Raw genomic sequence first — 15,810 nt, forward strand, 5'->3', positions numbered from 1 at the left:
TTTAATCGCACTGTGAATAGAGACATACACTCCAACAGTCTCTTGCATGCTGTTCAGATTTCCATTAACTGCTTTATCATCCTTCCTACAACCTCCTAAGCTGAAAGCTTCGACATTTACAATAGTAAACAAACCAAGAAACCAAAAACCCCACCTAAGCAGGCAACTAAATGGGCCTGTGAAGAAACATGCAATTCCCTACGTGGTTTGCTGTCTCAGCTGAAGCTGGGAGAAATGGCAAGGACTGACGGTGCTCCCATCCTGGTTCAGTTTAACATATTTTGAGCTAACTCAGCTGTTTTTATAAAGACTAAAGCCAAGAAGCATTCATGGAGCTTTCCATAGGCTCTGCTATCAAATGCAATATTGGCTCGGTAGTCGGGAAATGGGGAACACAGACTACCCAAGAAATGATGCAGGAAGGAACCCTGCTTCACTTACTGCCCATGCTGTGTTACAAATTGGATGACTTTAAAAAAAAAACAAAACCAGAACATCTCTAAGACATTAACTAAGGGGCGCTATTTGAAAGATGCTGCAATTCAAGTTCTACAAACTACAGTCCAGTTACTTCAGAAGTAAAGTATGGTTAAAAAGTCCAAACTCTGTAGATTTTCATAAAGCAACTAAGATGTTCTGTTTGCACCTTCACAGGTGCCAAAGAGCCAAGACTACTTAACAAGTTTCCTAAGGTTGGGATACAGTTCTAAATCACAGCGGAGATGATCTGTCAACCTCCTGCTTCCCACTAGTAATAATATTTTTTCTGAATTTTTAGAGATTCAGCTTAGTGATCTAAAGCAGCTGAAAGTTTTTCTTTGTGTGGGCAGAAGGAAAGGACAGTCTTTGTGCAGGAAGGGAACTCCCTGAAGTGGCTCACCACTGGGTGGAGAAAATAGCAGAACGAGACAAAAGAAGTGACATCTGAGGCCTGGAGAAGGGAAGAGGTGGGTCCACCCTTTTCAGCACTCTACAACCATCAGATTTATCTTCCTGCAATGGAGATTTGTAAACACAAAGGAAACTGGGATGCTCCTATAAAATCCTCTCAAGTTTTGTTTGAAATCTTGAGCAGAATGTCAACTTCTGGCCTCTCAAACAAAGCAGGCAGTTCTACAGACATGAAGTTCACTCTAAAAAATGAGTGCTTTGGATATGTGGTATGGGAAGATGTCCCCCTTGGCTTTCACCAGCCTTGAAGAAACTTAATTCTGATAGCTGCTATGGAACATAGAGAGTCATACATATATATATTTTGCTTCGGTAAAATACGCTCTGTACCATTTAAGCTTTTTTCTCTTATTATTTTATTTCCAGTTTTTAATCCAGAACTGGACACCTGCCTCGCTGGAATTATTTACACTTTTTTTTTTTTTTTTTAGCAAATCACCCTTTAAAGGGAGATTGGACTAATCTGACATATCTAGGGTGTTTTCCATTCCCCAAAGATAACTAATCCAGTTTTAGCAGCTTTTCAGAGAAGCCATTTCATTCATATCTAGAAGTTTAGAAGCTGGAACACACTATCATCTAAGGTACAGAAGGTGATCTTGTCAAGTAGCAGGCTCAAGGAGGAAGCTGAACTGGCAGGATCTGAAGGACTTTTTGACCCTGCTAAAGCACTAGGAGACAGACCCCATGATTTCACATATCTGCATAATGATATAGGCAAACAATGCAGATTACGGGGGGAAAAAAAGGCTTATTTTTTATGACTGTGGAAAGAGAAAAATTAAGTCTTTCAACTGTACTGCATTCACACTCCTACAGCAACAGTGATCTTAGCCTATTAAAAGTGAACCAGTACCTAGGAATACTGATGGAAGGAGAGAAAAGTTTATGAAAGCAAGACTAAGACAACCAGAGGAACATCTAACACTGCTGGAACAACTGCATACAGAGACATTCTTCTGTATGAATTTTATTGAAACTTAATGCTGTTATTTATAAGAAAAGAAAATACTAACTATAATTCAGCAAAAGCCAGATGAATAGTAGAGGGCAAAGCTCGGTGAGGAACAGCAGAAAAAAACAGGAAAAGAACCTCCAAAAACTGTTAGAAAGTGCACTTTGAACTGAGAAAGCCACATTCAAACGTGAGAAAAGAGAAGGGTCAAAAAGAACAGCTATGACTTTCACTTTTGTTAGACTGAGACTTTAAGTTCATATTTTACAACTAGATAAAACTGAAGTTCTCACAAAGTGTGCAGGTGATAAATGAGTCATCAAAACAAGATTAAAATTATCTTGCTAGATTAAAAACATCTTGCTTTGCTGTGTTATGGTAAGTTCTCTGATTTTCACAGATAACACAGAGCAGCTGAGGTAGGACAGGAATTCTGAAAATTCAGTCTAACTTCTGCAGACCAAAGCAGGGTCAGCTAGAAGAGACTGCTCAGGTCTATATCTGGCTGGTTTTCAGTGTGTCCATAGTCTCATTGGGCAACCCATGCCCATGCCAAATCACCCTAACAGGAAAAAAAAAAAAAAAAAAAAAAAAAAAAGGCACAAATCAAAACAAAACAGGCAAGCAGACTAAAAAAAAAAAGAAATAACCAAAAAACCCCACCCTTCTTTCTTCTGTTTTAAACGTAATTTATTTTGTGTCTTGTCATTGAACACAACTGAGAAGGGTCCAAGGCTCTTTTCTCTTTTTTTCCATTCCCTCTCCCCCATCAGGTAGTTGTTAAATAGGATTCCCCCACAAGCTTTCTCTTCTCCATATTAGTGCACTGAAGCAAACCAGAAGTGAATATCCTCTTTTAACCATGCACTCCAATCTTTGGTGTCACACCAGTCAGCACACTTCATGAACCCATCTACCCAGACTAATGACAGAGTTTACTTGCTGTTCCCACACCCTGTGCCTCTCAGACCTGGAAAGAGTTCAAACCATGTTAAATAATAAAAGTATCTTAAAAACTGTATTTTTGCCTCCTATAGATGCATTATGAGCTTCAGCTCTAAGGAAACCACACTCAGAAGAAGCAAGTTTATTAATGAGTTACAGTGCTGACGAGAGACAACAGCTATTCCAGCTTTTGCTTTTCTTCCTAGTACTTTTAACTGCTCTACACAGTTCCAAATAAGGAATTATAATTCTTCCATATACTAACTGAACACCAGAAAACCCTTTTTGCTAATACAAGTGTTTACTAAGGAAAATGCATAGATGTGCCATGAAAACCCACACCATGAGCACAAACAAGCATGCCAGCAAAATTTAAGTACAGGCTGATTTGACACTTGCTTTTCTGCCTGGAATCATGGCACTCATAACCAGTGGGGTAGCACAAATGTGCAATGGACATGCAAGACCAGGACTGCAAGCTCCTGATATAGACAGTGATATACAGTCCAAAAGAGAGGGGATACAAAATTTATCAAAATCAGAGAAATTTTGTATTGTTACTCCTTTTGGAAGGTGGTGGGAAGAGGAAGCTTCCAATTCCTGACCACATTTTTAATCTACATTCATAATTTGTAGTATTATGCCAAGTATTTATGTTAAAATATCAATAAATTCTAATATATCTGTTCCTTGCTCTTAAGAGCTGATATATATTGATCGTATGTACAAGAAACATATACTAAAGCCTTCCAACTAATTTCATATATTCATTCAATGCAGACAGTGTAAAAAGGTTATCTTGCACTTAAACAATGAAATTCTCTTCAGATTTTATGTACATCAGCTGACTGCATATTTACTACAACAAATGCACACTGCCAGTATTTACTGCAGTAAGCAACTTCAGGGGACAGCAGGGGTGGAAAAACATAAAACAAAACCAGCTGTGATCTCATTAGCCAAGCTCATTTTGTAAGACCTCATTAGGCACCATACCACATTGGTTTGAATAAACCCTATGGACACTGATGAAATGGAAGTGATCATATACAGAATTGTATCATCATATATAATCATATACAACCATCATATATAATCACTAAAGCACACTGTCAACTTAGTAGTTGAAGTTCTAGGATCCATTTGGGTAAGAGCTCCACTGATGCACACTGCAAAAAGCCCCCTTTGACTATTCCCTGCTGTATGAGCAGGAGCTCAAATACAAACAGAAACCACACAGCAAGGGACAGGGTGTGTGTTTCCCTAAACTGAAACTTCAAAGCAACTTCAGCATCGTTCTGTAAGTATGCTTTATGTTAGTATCATTTAGTACTTCTGCAACATGAGAAACACAAACAGAATTTTATTTGGGGCTATTACCTATAGGCTTCATCTTGATTTCTCATTTTGTCTCTTTGCTTTGTAAAAAATGTATCCACTTTACAGTTTTGTATTAAGTTCTGAAAAATAAATGACCTGTAATTATATGAAGTTTGATAAACTTTTGGTAGTTCCAACACACTTCAGAGGATTTCCCCCTTTCTCCATCAGCTTTGTCACATGAAAGATGAACTGCACTGCTATGTGCAAACCTTTACTGGTAGCCTGGACCTGAAGAGGTCATCAGCTACAGCCTCACTTGCAAGAATCACCTATCAGGATAAAAAAAATTCCTAGATAAAGCTGTTCAACTTTTTAAGCAATTTTTCAAAATGTTCCAGTATTTTAGGCTAGTGTTGTAAGGGTTTTTGACTGGGCTGTTTTGAAACAAGCATCCAGCTTAGAAAGTTAAAAATATTCTCAGATTTCTCCTCTTCTGCAGTAATTTTCACCTTCTCATTAATTAGTTCGTGTTTGAGTGTTATAGTCCACAGTTCAATGCTGCACTAGAATGGAGAGGCCATTTCCATTAGAAGCTTTAGTCTGCTGAGGTTTTTAACTACTTAAAAAGTAAAACTTAGGTGATAAAATCTACAAAAAAAACACCCAGATATTTTTAATACAGTATTTTACCATCCCTCCCCCTGCCCACACTCAGAAGAAAATTTCTTGGTCATCCAGATTCACTGAGATACTTTGTTTTGTCTGAAATGCAATTTACAAAATAATAATGCAACATGACAGCTATTACAGAAATTAAATCATATAGCAACAAAGGTACTTTTTGCATTATTAGCCCAATTTTCAACATGAATTAAAAGAATACTTTATATGAACCTAAGCATATAACATGATTCCTGAGAAACCAGCTTGAAAAACACCTGAAAAGACCATCTTTCCTTTAAAACACAAATGAAAATTTCTGCAGAGTTGATATGAGAAGACTTCCAGATAGCCACATGACAATACCAGTCTTCCAAGAAGAACAGATAGAGATTTCAATAGTGTAAATTTATTTAACATGGCTACACTAGTCTCCAAAAGATACATTTTATACCTTTAACACACATTCATTTAGACAAAGGGATAACAGCACCTACTCAGGGAAGGACAAAATAAAACAGGCATAATATGCACATAACAGAAACCTCAAACTTTTCAGTGATAAATTAAGATAGATTGTATCAAACAACTGTCAGAAGATCACAAGTCAAAACTCATATTCAGGAGATTCAATATGCAGAGAAGTATTAGCCATCAGCATTTGTAAACATTTGAATATATACATATATATACATGCATATACACACACGTATATGTGTGTACATATATATATATATATATATATAAAAGAAGAATTAAACTATTAAAATTACCTTTTTCCTCCTTCTCTGGAATGAATATAAAATATTCCAGATAAAGATTTATGCCTATCTACAAGACTTATGGCGAGCCTAGAAATCACCCACCAACCAGCAGTGATTGAATTTCCCAAGGCTTTGGGTGGCAAAGCTGACCATTAATTTCACTCTGAACATGCATGTGTATTGTATTAATGATTCAAAGCTACACAATGATTTCCTCGAGGTCCCCAAATGATATAGTATCTGAGAAGCCAACATCCTATTATACCACTTTAGTCCCTATTTTTATTTCCCTGCACCTCCACAAAGAAAAGATGGAAATATCAGTAGAAAAATGTTTTAGAAGTGTTCAAAACTTCTCCATGAAACAGCAGATAAAGGCCATCAACTAAGCTGAATGCAAAAAAAAAAAAAAAAACCAAAAAAACCCAAAAAATCCCCAGCTAAAAACAAAACAAAACCCCCAAAAACCAACAAACCAAACACCCTCATAAAGAAAGAAAAAAAGCTTTTTTGGAAAGTGGGTTAGTGTTACAAAACCATTAAAAGTTTCTGCAGTTTCAGGGGAAGTAAAGACAGAACTTTTAAAAACAGGAGAGGTTATCCTTCCTTCTGTTATCCTCACAGAATTTTACTGTGAAAAATGAAGCACTTAATCATTGTCCGTTTCCATGTAAATAGATCTAGCCTTGAAAAACAGAAGTGCATGACCTAATATCAAACGCCATTAGTTAATTTCTGAGCAGAATTATTTCAATTTATATCATACAATTAATTCAAAGCAGGTTTACAAGCTTATACTGACATACCTGCTCAGTGATGCACTACTTTTGAGACATGGTAGTACAAAACTACTCTCTTTTGGCCAGGGAGAAACTTCAGCAGACACACTTGTTCAGATCACTGAGAAACTTAGGAGATTCTTCTTTTGTAATGAAGAAAAGTCCCTCATCAAGAAAATAGTATTAGATATACTTAGTAGGTGGGAGACATTTGATTCTGACAGTAAACATTTTCAGGGCAATTAAGAGCAAAGAATAAACACTCTGCTTGGAATGCATACGGTTCCTTAGAAGTCATTTGCTCAATACAAAGTGTAAACCCTAAAGATTAGACTTACTCTATTCCATGTCTTTTTCACTAAGTTATCAGAGGTGTGTAATATGACAAAATAAGGAAGAGAAATATTCCTCTGATTTAATTTTAATGACAAGTTAAAAAAAAAAAAAACAACCAACAAAGTAAAACTGGGAGAAAAGAACACCCACTCAACACTGCACTCGCCTATGTCACCATGCACAATTAGGCAGTGACTGCCTTCCATGTACAAAAGGATGCAGTTCTCTTGTTGAATAATAATTTTAGTTTATATACTATGATTTTTGCTTTAAAATCCATTTTGACATCTTCAACTAGAAATGCCCTATAAGTTTAGAGGAGCCTCTAACAGCTGAAGTCTGATTGGTAGCACTTTCTTCTAAGAACTCATAGTTTAATGACAGGGTCATCAAGAGGCACAAGTAGCTTACTTGCCTTAAGAGCAGAGGAACCAAGATAAAGGAAGTTATTAGAGGAACATTCCACCTACTTGGCATACAATGTCATGCTAAGAGACCACCTCTTGCAAGAGCAGTAAACACCTGCCACAAGATGAGAAGGGTTGTTGATGCCACAGTAAAAATGCTCAGCTTACTGACATCAGTGTTTACACACAGAGGTTTGTTGCAGTGAGCAGCAAGTTACACCACTCCACCACAGAAGTTCAATATTGAACAATCCACACATGGCATCAGAAAGTGTGACTCATCAATGTCCTCCAGTCACACCGGTTTTCAAAGTGGGAGGCACGGAGCAGATTGCCAGCAGCAGCGAGAGCAAAGAAATCAATGGTTTGTACACACGTATGCACATAAACAGCCCCAGTTTAAATAATTTTCCAGCATACATCCTTTGGAAGAAAATGCAGTAACACAAATGCACACTAAAAATCAAAAATTAAAAAAACCAAGTGTTAGTTAGCTCAAAACAAACAAACTAAAAAACCCTCCAGCTTGCTGAATCAGTGCAAGCGTCAAATGGTATCAGAAGTGATAGAGCTCTGATTCACATTTACAGAGAAAAAAGCTGCACTGCTTCAGCCCTTCCAGCATCCTACCATCTGTTTCAACTTTCTTCCAGAGCCACTCACCCTGCAAATAAGTTGACAGAAGAAAACATGACTCTGCCGGAGTCAATTCAGTTCAGTCGGCATCTTCCCTTAAACCCACATTTTATGATAAGTTTAATTTGCCTGCCTGAGCTGAAGCAGCTCAGGTGCAGACATGTTCTTTCCTGCTACCCCTGCAAGGCCCAAGAGGAAAGACAGCACCCAGAGGCAACCCACAGTAGGAACATAGCTGAGGTCGTCAGCCACCTCTCTGGAACTTGTGATCTTGTGCATCCACATGAGATTTGCCATTTAACAACAATACGTTTGTTTCACAAATCCTACTGTGTTAAATGTGTCACTCAGGCTCCATTTTCTTTCCTGTAACCTACAGAAACAGGACCCCAAATGACCACAAGCATAAAAGGCTCTTATTTCTTTTGAATATGTATACCTAGCTAAGTGCAGTAAGTATGAAGTATGTTAGTTCTGCCTCTATTGCACAAATAAAGGACTTCACATACATGTAAATACAATGGTTCAACTGGCTACACACAGCAACAGATCTGTCCTTCAGTTACAAATGCTGTTCTTGCTCTGTGGAGAGAAATTTGTTTTCTAAGCTTCAAATGCATCTACCTTGATAAATGAGTGCTAAATAGTTTGGGAAAATATACATCTCTGTGTACTGATGCAAGGCAAAGGAAAAAACCAAAATACAATACAAGGCCAAATTAACGAGAAAAAAGAACAAACAGCTAAATAACTCAGGGTTTGAAAAACATTTCAAGGTAAAGTAACATACCCAAATTTCAAAGAAAAATCCAGTAATTTGTGGTGTCTCATCTTGAGCAATTTAAAATAGGCATAGTTTTTAAGATCAGCTCAGCACAGCATCCCTCTTAGGACCCATAAGTGCATTCGCATTACATTTAATAAACAAGTCACAGAAATAAAATGGCTTGTTATTTGCAATCTCTTCCTTTGGAAAGGGAGGGAAGCAGGACTTATAAATATTTTACCTGCTTGAAAACTCATGGTTTGTTGTTTTTCTTTTAAGCAAATTCTGGCTTATGTCTTTGAAAATGAAAAAGAACTGTGAAATGATAAAAGAAGTGGCAATGCACTTCGAGTATATGAGAGATAAAAGTCAACAGAGATAAAGAAATAAAATAAGCTGAAAGCAGGAGCTAAAGAAAGTAGGCAGGAAAAAAGCACAAAAGCATAAATATAAAGAAAGAAAGATTACAAAGGCATGACTCAATGTCAAAAGCTATACAGGTCAAGATGTGTGACATACATTTGCTTTTGGAGACATAGGATTTGCTGACTCTGAGAAATCTATTTCTTCCCTAAAGAGTATTCCAAAGCACATGAGATACAGCTCTGGATGCATGGATGTCAAGAGTAAAATAGAAGGGAGGGAAATCACACGTAAGAAACAAATGAAGCCAAAGTATAAAGGACACGTCAGCATGTTTATGTTAGCATGATGCTTTCCAAGGAATTAGCTGTCAAAGTAACCTTTCCTACTTCCCCCCTTCCCAGCCTGTAACCGGGGAATGACTTGAACCATGAGTACCCATTTTCAAGTTTCCAAAACCAAAGGGAACAAAATTATTTATTTTCACTGTAGCAAAAAAAAGAACAAACACTTCCAAGAACATACAGGGTACCTTCCTCTTCAATGGCAGTTTGACCTTATGTTTTAGACACACAGGGCACACATTCATTTACAAACCACTTTGCTCCACAGGTACATGAAGAATTGAAAGACATTTCTGTCATATTCAATAAATGCCTGGTTAATGAGGAACGCCATAATCAAATCAGCCAATAATGGCAGTGACACTTAACACTCAGGATGTTATCACTGATCAATCAACAGTAACTTCACACTACTAGGAACAGACCCAAGTAGAAACTGCTTGAAAATAACACTCTTCAGTAAGAGACTTCCCTCTTTCTAACATTAACAATCCTCTGCAGTCTAACTATCATAGACATACTGAACACAATTCTCACAGTCTTTAGATTTGGGGTTTAATTAGCCTTCAGAAGATGAGTAATAATTTTTCAATACAAGGGCTTTCTAAAGACCAAAATCTACCTTATCATTATAAAAATGAAATACCATTGTCACCTTCTACTTTGATTTTCTTTAGGAATGCAAGTGATACAAGAATGACTCAAGACCAGTACACACACAGAGAATTTATACAGTTCTATTATATAAAGCCCAAGATTCCTCCCTGCCTCAAGACTGCCAGTAAGAGTAAGCACCAAGTATAAATGAAAATCCTTGACTAAAAGTCTTGTCAATCACATATGGTTACACTGCAAATATTGTCAAATATGCAATGGAAGTTGCAGAATTCAAGACCGGTAGAGCATGTAGCTCACAGTAGTGATGAAATCAGAAGGTGATGAACAGCTAGCAGCTCATCCTGTTTTAGAAGTTCTGAATCATGCAGCTGCAAAGAAAATTTATCTCTGGAAGATCAAAGTGTTAAAACATATAAATAAATTGCAAATGGTGGCTTAATAAATCAGTTTTACAATCCTAATTATAAAACATTATACTCTCAATGTTCTGGTATCTGCAGGAAGTCCAGCAGGCTTCAGAGGCTGTCCTGAAGGTGATGAGACTGCACACAGACAGAAGTGTCAGCCCACATAGAAAAGCTTTCCAAAAGCTTAATCACGGCAAAGAGAGTAGCACCCAGTCCTAATGCAATACTACCATATTAATAAAGGTTACACCTTTAATACCCATTTAAAACCAGGAAAGTAAACACACTTGCAGCGTGGACACCATCACTGTCTGTCTTATTTCAACTACTCAAATGATACTTAAGCTGCTTCATAATGTCTGCAGAAGAATTTACATTTAATAAAGCCCTCTAAAGTAACCTGGAGCCCACTAATGACAATTCATCTACTGAGCTCATATATACATTTAGTTACTGGTTACCTGCTGAGCATGTTTACCTTCTTTACTGCTACCACTATTGTTAAGATGATCTGCATTTAACAGGTACAATTTAGGATTTGTTAATGTCCTTATCTTCTGGCTTGAAGGCACCAAGTAATGAAGGGCCTTTGGTTTTCAACTGTACTGCTCAGCAAAATAATTTCTGGAGGCAGCATTGAAGTTTAGTTATAAATAATAGTTCTTATTGCAGAAAAAAAGTAATTTGAAGATATTTTACTGCCACAAGTCAAACCACAATAATTTAAAGCAGGTAAAGGAGCACTACTAACCCTTTAAGATAACTCAATTAATCTTATGGAAAGTATTTTAGCAGTGTGAACTTCTTTGTACTTGGTTCCTAAATAAAAGTAAGCAAATAAAAGTTACACAATATTGCTCACATCAAGTGCCTAATTCTTTACTGCCATGTGTAGTTAATTTAACTACTACAACATAAGAGCAAAAATCAGTATATTTGATTTGCTGTCACTGTGTGTTCACTTTATACAGATGAAAAGGACTCCAGAGCTGCAGAGAAAAAGGCCCTAGAAGGACACCAGAAGCTTACTTAAAAAAAATACAGTCAAAACCTCCAAAGCAAATGTAGCTTAAACTAAGACAAAACTCCCATTCAAGTTATCACAAAGAGAAGGTAATGCTGTTACCTAGTGGTGGAAAGCTAGGTACATGCAAAATTGAGCTCTTTTTTTTCTCCTCACTTCAAATTCTCATTTACAAGCTATTAAAGTGATGTCAAGAGAAAAAAAAAATCATGCCCAATTAATAAACTTATGAAAAATACTGCTTTTCTTGCCTTCAGTTCTGTGACAAAGGGTCAGTATTTTGGCATGTGCCAGTTTTGATTCTCAGAGCAACTGACAGATGAGGAGCCTCATAATTTCCTGGTCATCCCAAACCTGCTGTTTTACACTCCTCTTTCAACACCAGCAAGAGCTGGAAACCTATGGTACAAAATCAACTGCAACTTTAATTCTCATTAATTTTCCACAGAGCATGATAACCCAAACACCTCAGCATCTTATCAGATGGTATTTTCAATTACATAAATCAATATTGGTGGAATTCAGTCAGCATCCTCTCCTAAATAAAAATGTTAATTTTGCTTTCAGCCAGAAAATAAATAACTAGAGGAGGTCAAGGGATATATGAAGACTTTAAAGTCACTTACTCAAATGCAAAGAAGAGTCCACTGGTGACCAAGATGAGAACAAGAGTCAGGTAGAAGACTCCAGTCTGTCGAGCCATCATGATCCTCCCATTGCAGAAGAATTTGTTTCTTCCAGGAAAAACCTCCCATTTTCTCTTGGGAACTGATTTCTTTTTCTTATGGGGAGACTCCATGGGAGACGAAGAGCTGTGTGTGCTGATCTGACTGTATTCACAGTCTTTCATGGGCCCACTACCACCTCCAGGAGTCATCAAGAAAGAGTAAAATGTGGGGAGAACCCCACCAAAAATATATACAAATATATATGTGCAAATATTCTTCTGATCAAGAGAGCCCTCTCCACCAGCCCCAGTTAATAAAAAAAGCAAATAAAACGAAGAAAAGTCTGCTACCAGACTAGCAATAGGTGTATCATGCAAACACCATTTAACTCTTCAGAAACCAAAGCTGTCATATCAGAAACGCTTGAGAGGGATCCTTCCTTTCTCCACCAGTTACAAAACAGCCTCGTAGGACAATCCTTTTAAAAACAACTTATCACAAAACAAGACAAAAAGAAAAAAAAAGTAATTATAAATCAGTTAGGCTCTCAAAAAAAAAAAAAAAACAGTCTTTTTTAATCAAGTTTATTTTCAAATGGGAAGGGTTTGTCCTTCCCACGCACACCCTGAGAGTTTTCTCCGAGGGTCAGAAGGTTGGTCAAGGCAAGGTTTAGCAATCGAGTCTATCATTCATAGAGATTTGTTATAATCCTCCTTTGCGCAGCAGATTCCACTGCTAAAAATGACCATTCCTAAGACGTTCCCTCGAGAGACACGCGAAACAAATCATTAAGGGGGAGGGGAGGGGAAAAAAAAGAAAAAGAAAAAAGAAAAAAAAAAAAAAAGGCAAGTAAGGAACCAGGCTGCAACTCCAGCTTCCGAAGAACACTTGAAGCTCTCCTCTTCCCGAAGCCGCAGTCCAGCGGGAAGCGGCCGCCGCTCCGCGCAGACCGAGGGGCGCAGAGCTCCCCTGTCACCGCTCCACAGGAAGGGATTCTCCCGAGCCCGTGGCAGCCCGGGGCACCGCCGGTCGCCGACAGACACCAGGGCTTCGGGAGCGGGTCCTCCTCATGCTCCCTGCCCGCGCCTCCCCCTACACAACAGGTCCCCGCCGCCGCCTCATGCTCCCCAGCGCCTCGGCCCCGCGGCAGGGAGGGTGGGAGGCAGGGGACAGGGAGGCTTCTCCGCCGCTAGATCTCTGCCAGGACTTCTCCCTCCCCGCACCATCCTCGCCGCCCGGCTCAGCGCCGCCGCTCGCACCCCGCCCCGCCGCAGGCTCTCGCCCACGGCCCGCGGCGGTGCCGGGCGCCCCCCCGCATCCCGCCCCCTCCCCCGGCGCACAGGAGCGGCTCCCCGCCGGCGTCCCTGGCTTCGCTGTGCTCTGGCCCCGCAGCAAGGTGAGAAAAACGCCCGGCTTCCCCCTTCGCGAACCAGAGAGCGGAGACTTTCTCTTCACCCTTCTTTACGAGCCTCTATCCAGGTTTTCCCCCCGGCAGCCAGACCCCGAAGCAGCAGCTGCCACCACCTCTTCATTTTCAGGGGGAGGCGGTAACCACCGCAGCGCCGGCCGCCCGCCCGTCCGCCCGCCCGCGGGAGGAGCCGGCGGGGGACGGGACCACACAGGCGCGCACCCTCCGCCGCTCTCGGCCGGTCGGTCACTCAGCCGCTTCTCGGCGACAGGGCAGCAGGTCCCTCTCACCAGCCGGCCCGGCCCGGTCCTCTCCCCGGCCACTGGAGCGCGGTGACTGCACTAACTCTTCTCCATCGCCACCTCCCCGCAGGCAGCCGCCCGCCGGCCGGGCTGGAAGCGCAGGGCAGCGAGTCGGGCAGCGGGTGTCCGCGCTGGAGCCCCGCTCCCACTGCCACCGCCTCCTGCTCAGCCGAGCCGCCCCCGACCCACGCTCCGCTGAGCCGCGAGCGGTGTGTGCCGCGAGCGGTGTGTGCCGCCAGCACCGGGCGGCAACCGCGTCCTGCCCCGCTCCCGCTGCCGGGCCGAAGGCTGACGAGTCCCGCCAGCGAACGGTGGACACGGAGAAGCCCCGCCCGTGCGGCCCGACCTAGCGGGATCGGCCTCCGCCCCGTGCGGGCTCGGACACGGCGCCCGAGACACGCCCCTCTACCCGCCGGGAGTTGTAGTTTCGCTCAGTTGTAGTTTTGCCGCCGGAGGCGGGACGGCGTCGCGCAGGACTACAAGCCCCAGCATGCCTTCTGAGGCGTCCTGGCGGGGCGGGGCCGGGCCGGGCTGATCTACTCTCATCTGCCCTGCCCTGGCGGGTCTCGGCCGGCGGAGACTTTCCCCGGCCTTCCCTGAATCCGTCTCCCCATGCACGGCCTCGCTTTTCCGCGGGCAGCTGTACGTGCCCTTCCCCACCGCGAAGGGCTGCGTCCGAGTTTGTCTTTCAGTCAGGCCGGAAGGCCGGCGCTGGAGCCCCCAATCCGTCCCGTCGGGAGCGGCGCCGCCCCGCCGCGTTCCGGGTCAGCCGGTGTAACTCAGAGGTGGTTCCTGTCCCCCCGCCCAAAGCGCTCAACAGCCCCGGTGCAGGTCCAGCGCGGCTGTCCCTGCTTCTCCTGCGTGCCAATGCTTCGCTGCTCCACCGGCGGCATCCACATGCTTCATTCTGCTGCTGGAATCACAGAGCCAGCTAGGTTGGAAAAGACCTTTGAGATCATCATGTCCAACGTGTGAAGTAACACCATCTTGTCAACTGAACTATGGCACGAAGTGCCACATCCAGTCTTACCTTAAAAACACTTCTAGGGACGGTGACTCCACCACCTCCACGGGCAGTCCATTCCAGTGCTCAGTCACCCTTCCTGTGAAGAGCTTCTTCCAAATGTCCAACTTAACTTCCCTTGGGTTAGTTTAAGACTGTTTAAGACTGTGTCCTTGGGTCCTATTGCTGGTTGCCTGAGAGAAGAGACCAACCTCCATCTGGCTAGAACCTCCTTTCAGATTTTTGTAGGGAGTGATAAGGTCTCCCCTGGCCCTCCTCTTTTCCAGGCTAAAGAACTCTAGCTCCCTCAGCCACTTCTCCTAGGACTTGTGTTCCAGACCAGCCTTGTGCCCTTCTCTTTACATGCTCCTGATCTCAGCATCCTTCCTAAACTGACGGGCCCAGAACTGGACACAGCACTGAAGGTGCTTCCTCATCAGTGCCGAGTACAGGGGAAGAATGACCTCTCTGCTCCTGCTGGCCACACCACTCCTGATGCAGGCCAGGATGGACATTGGGGCATACTGCTGGAAGTACAAGGTTTGTCCACCAATGCTGACATGTTCATACAGACCCTTACTGTGTCCTGACTGCACATCCCAGAAAGTACTGCACATCCTGGAAAGGTATGAGCCACAAAGGGAAAACTATAAATGCCATCCTGCACCAAGCCCTTCTTACATGGGCACTGGTTGCAGGGGTGTGTGTAGAAAGCCCAGGGAGGCTTCCCACAGTTAAGGCAAGCTGCTTGCTGTTGTTTCTCCTAGTACATTCTCCAAAGAAGAGCTATGAATCTGGTGATGGGTCTGGAGCACCTTATGTCAAGAAATTGAAGGAGCAGGGGTTGTTCAGCCTGGAAAAAAGGGGGCTTGGGTGACTCTCGTTCACTGCTCTCTGTAACTACCTGAAAGGAGGTTGTAGCCAGCTGGGGTTGGTCTCTTCTAAGCAACAAGTAATAGGAAAAAAGGAAATGGCCTAATGTTGTGCCAGGGAAGGTTTAGAGTGGATATTAGAAAAAATGTCTAGACTACGAGTATAGTCAAGCATTGGAACAGGCTGCCCAGGGAAGTGATGGAATCACCACCGATGGTAGATATGGTGCTTTGGGACATGGTGGATTTAGCAGTGCCAGGTTTACAGTTGAACTCAAT

The 15,810-nt window shown here is 42.0% G+C and overlaps 1 protein-coding gene across 5 annotated transcripts in view; it reads right to left on the reverse strand.

Annotated features, from left to right (window-relative positions):
- ZDHHC14 (zinc finger DHHC-type palmitoyltransferase 14) overlaps window positions 1-14,001 on the reverse strand; it is a 95,051-nt gene extending 81,050 nt beyond the window's left edge. For 4 of the 5 annotated variants that reach the window (XM_009095291.4, XM_009095290.4, XM_018919979.3 and 1 more), the window contains exon 1: window positions 11,905-13,221. In XM_009095291.4, coding sequence (XP_009093539.1) covers window positions 11,905-12,155 — 251 coding nt within the window. In that variant the 5' untranslated portion in view covers window positions 12,156-13,221. Of the gene's footprint in view, window positions 1-11,904; window positions 13,222-13,376 lie in introns of those variants that run through there. The other variant, XM_050972927.1, reaches the window with a different exon arrangement.
- Window positions 14,002-15,810: the final 1,809 nt, after the last annotated feature.

This window comes from Serinus canaria, chromosome 3, assembly GCF_022539315.1.
Source record: "Serinus canaria isolate serCan28SL12 chromosome 3, serCan2020, whole genome shotgun sequence".
NCBI classification, from domain to species: domain Eukaryota; kingdom Metazoa; phylum Chordata; class Aves; order Passeriformes; family Fringillidae; genus Serinus; species Serinus canaria.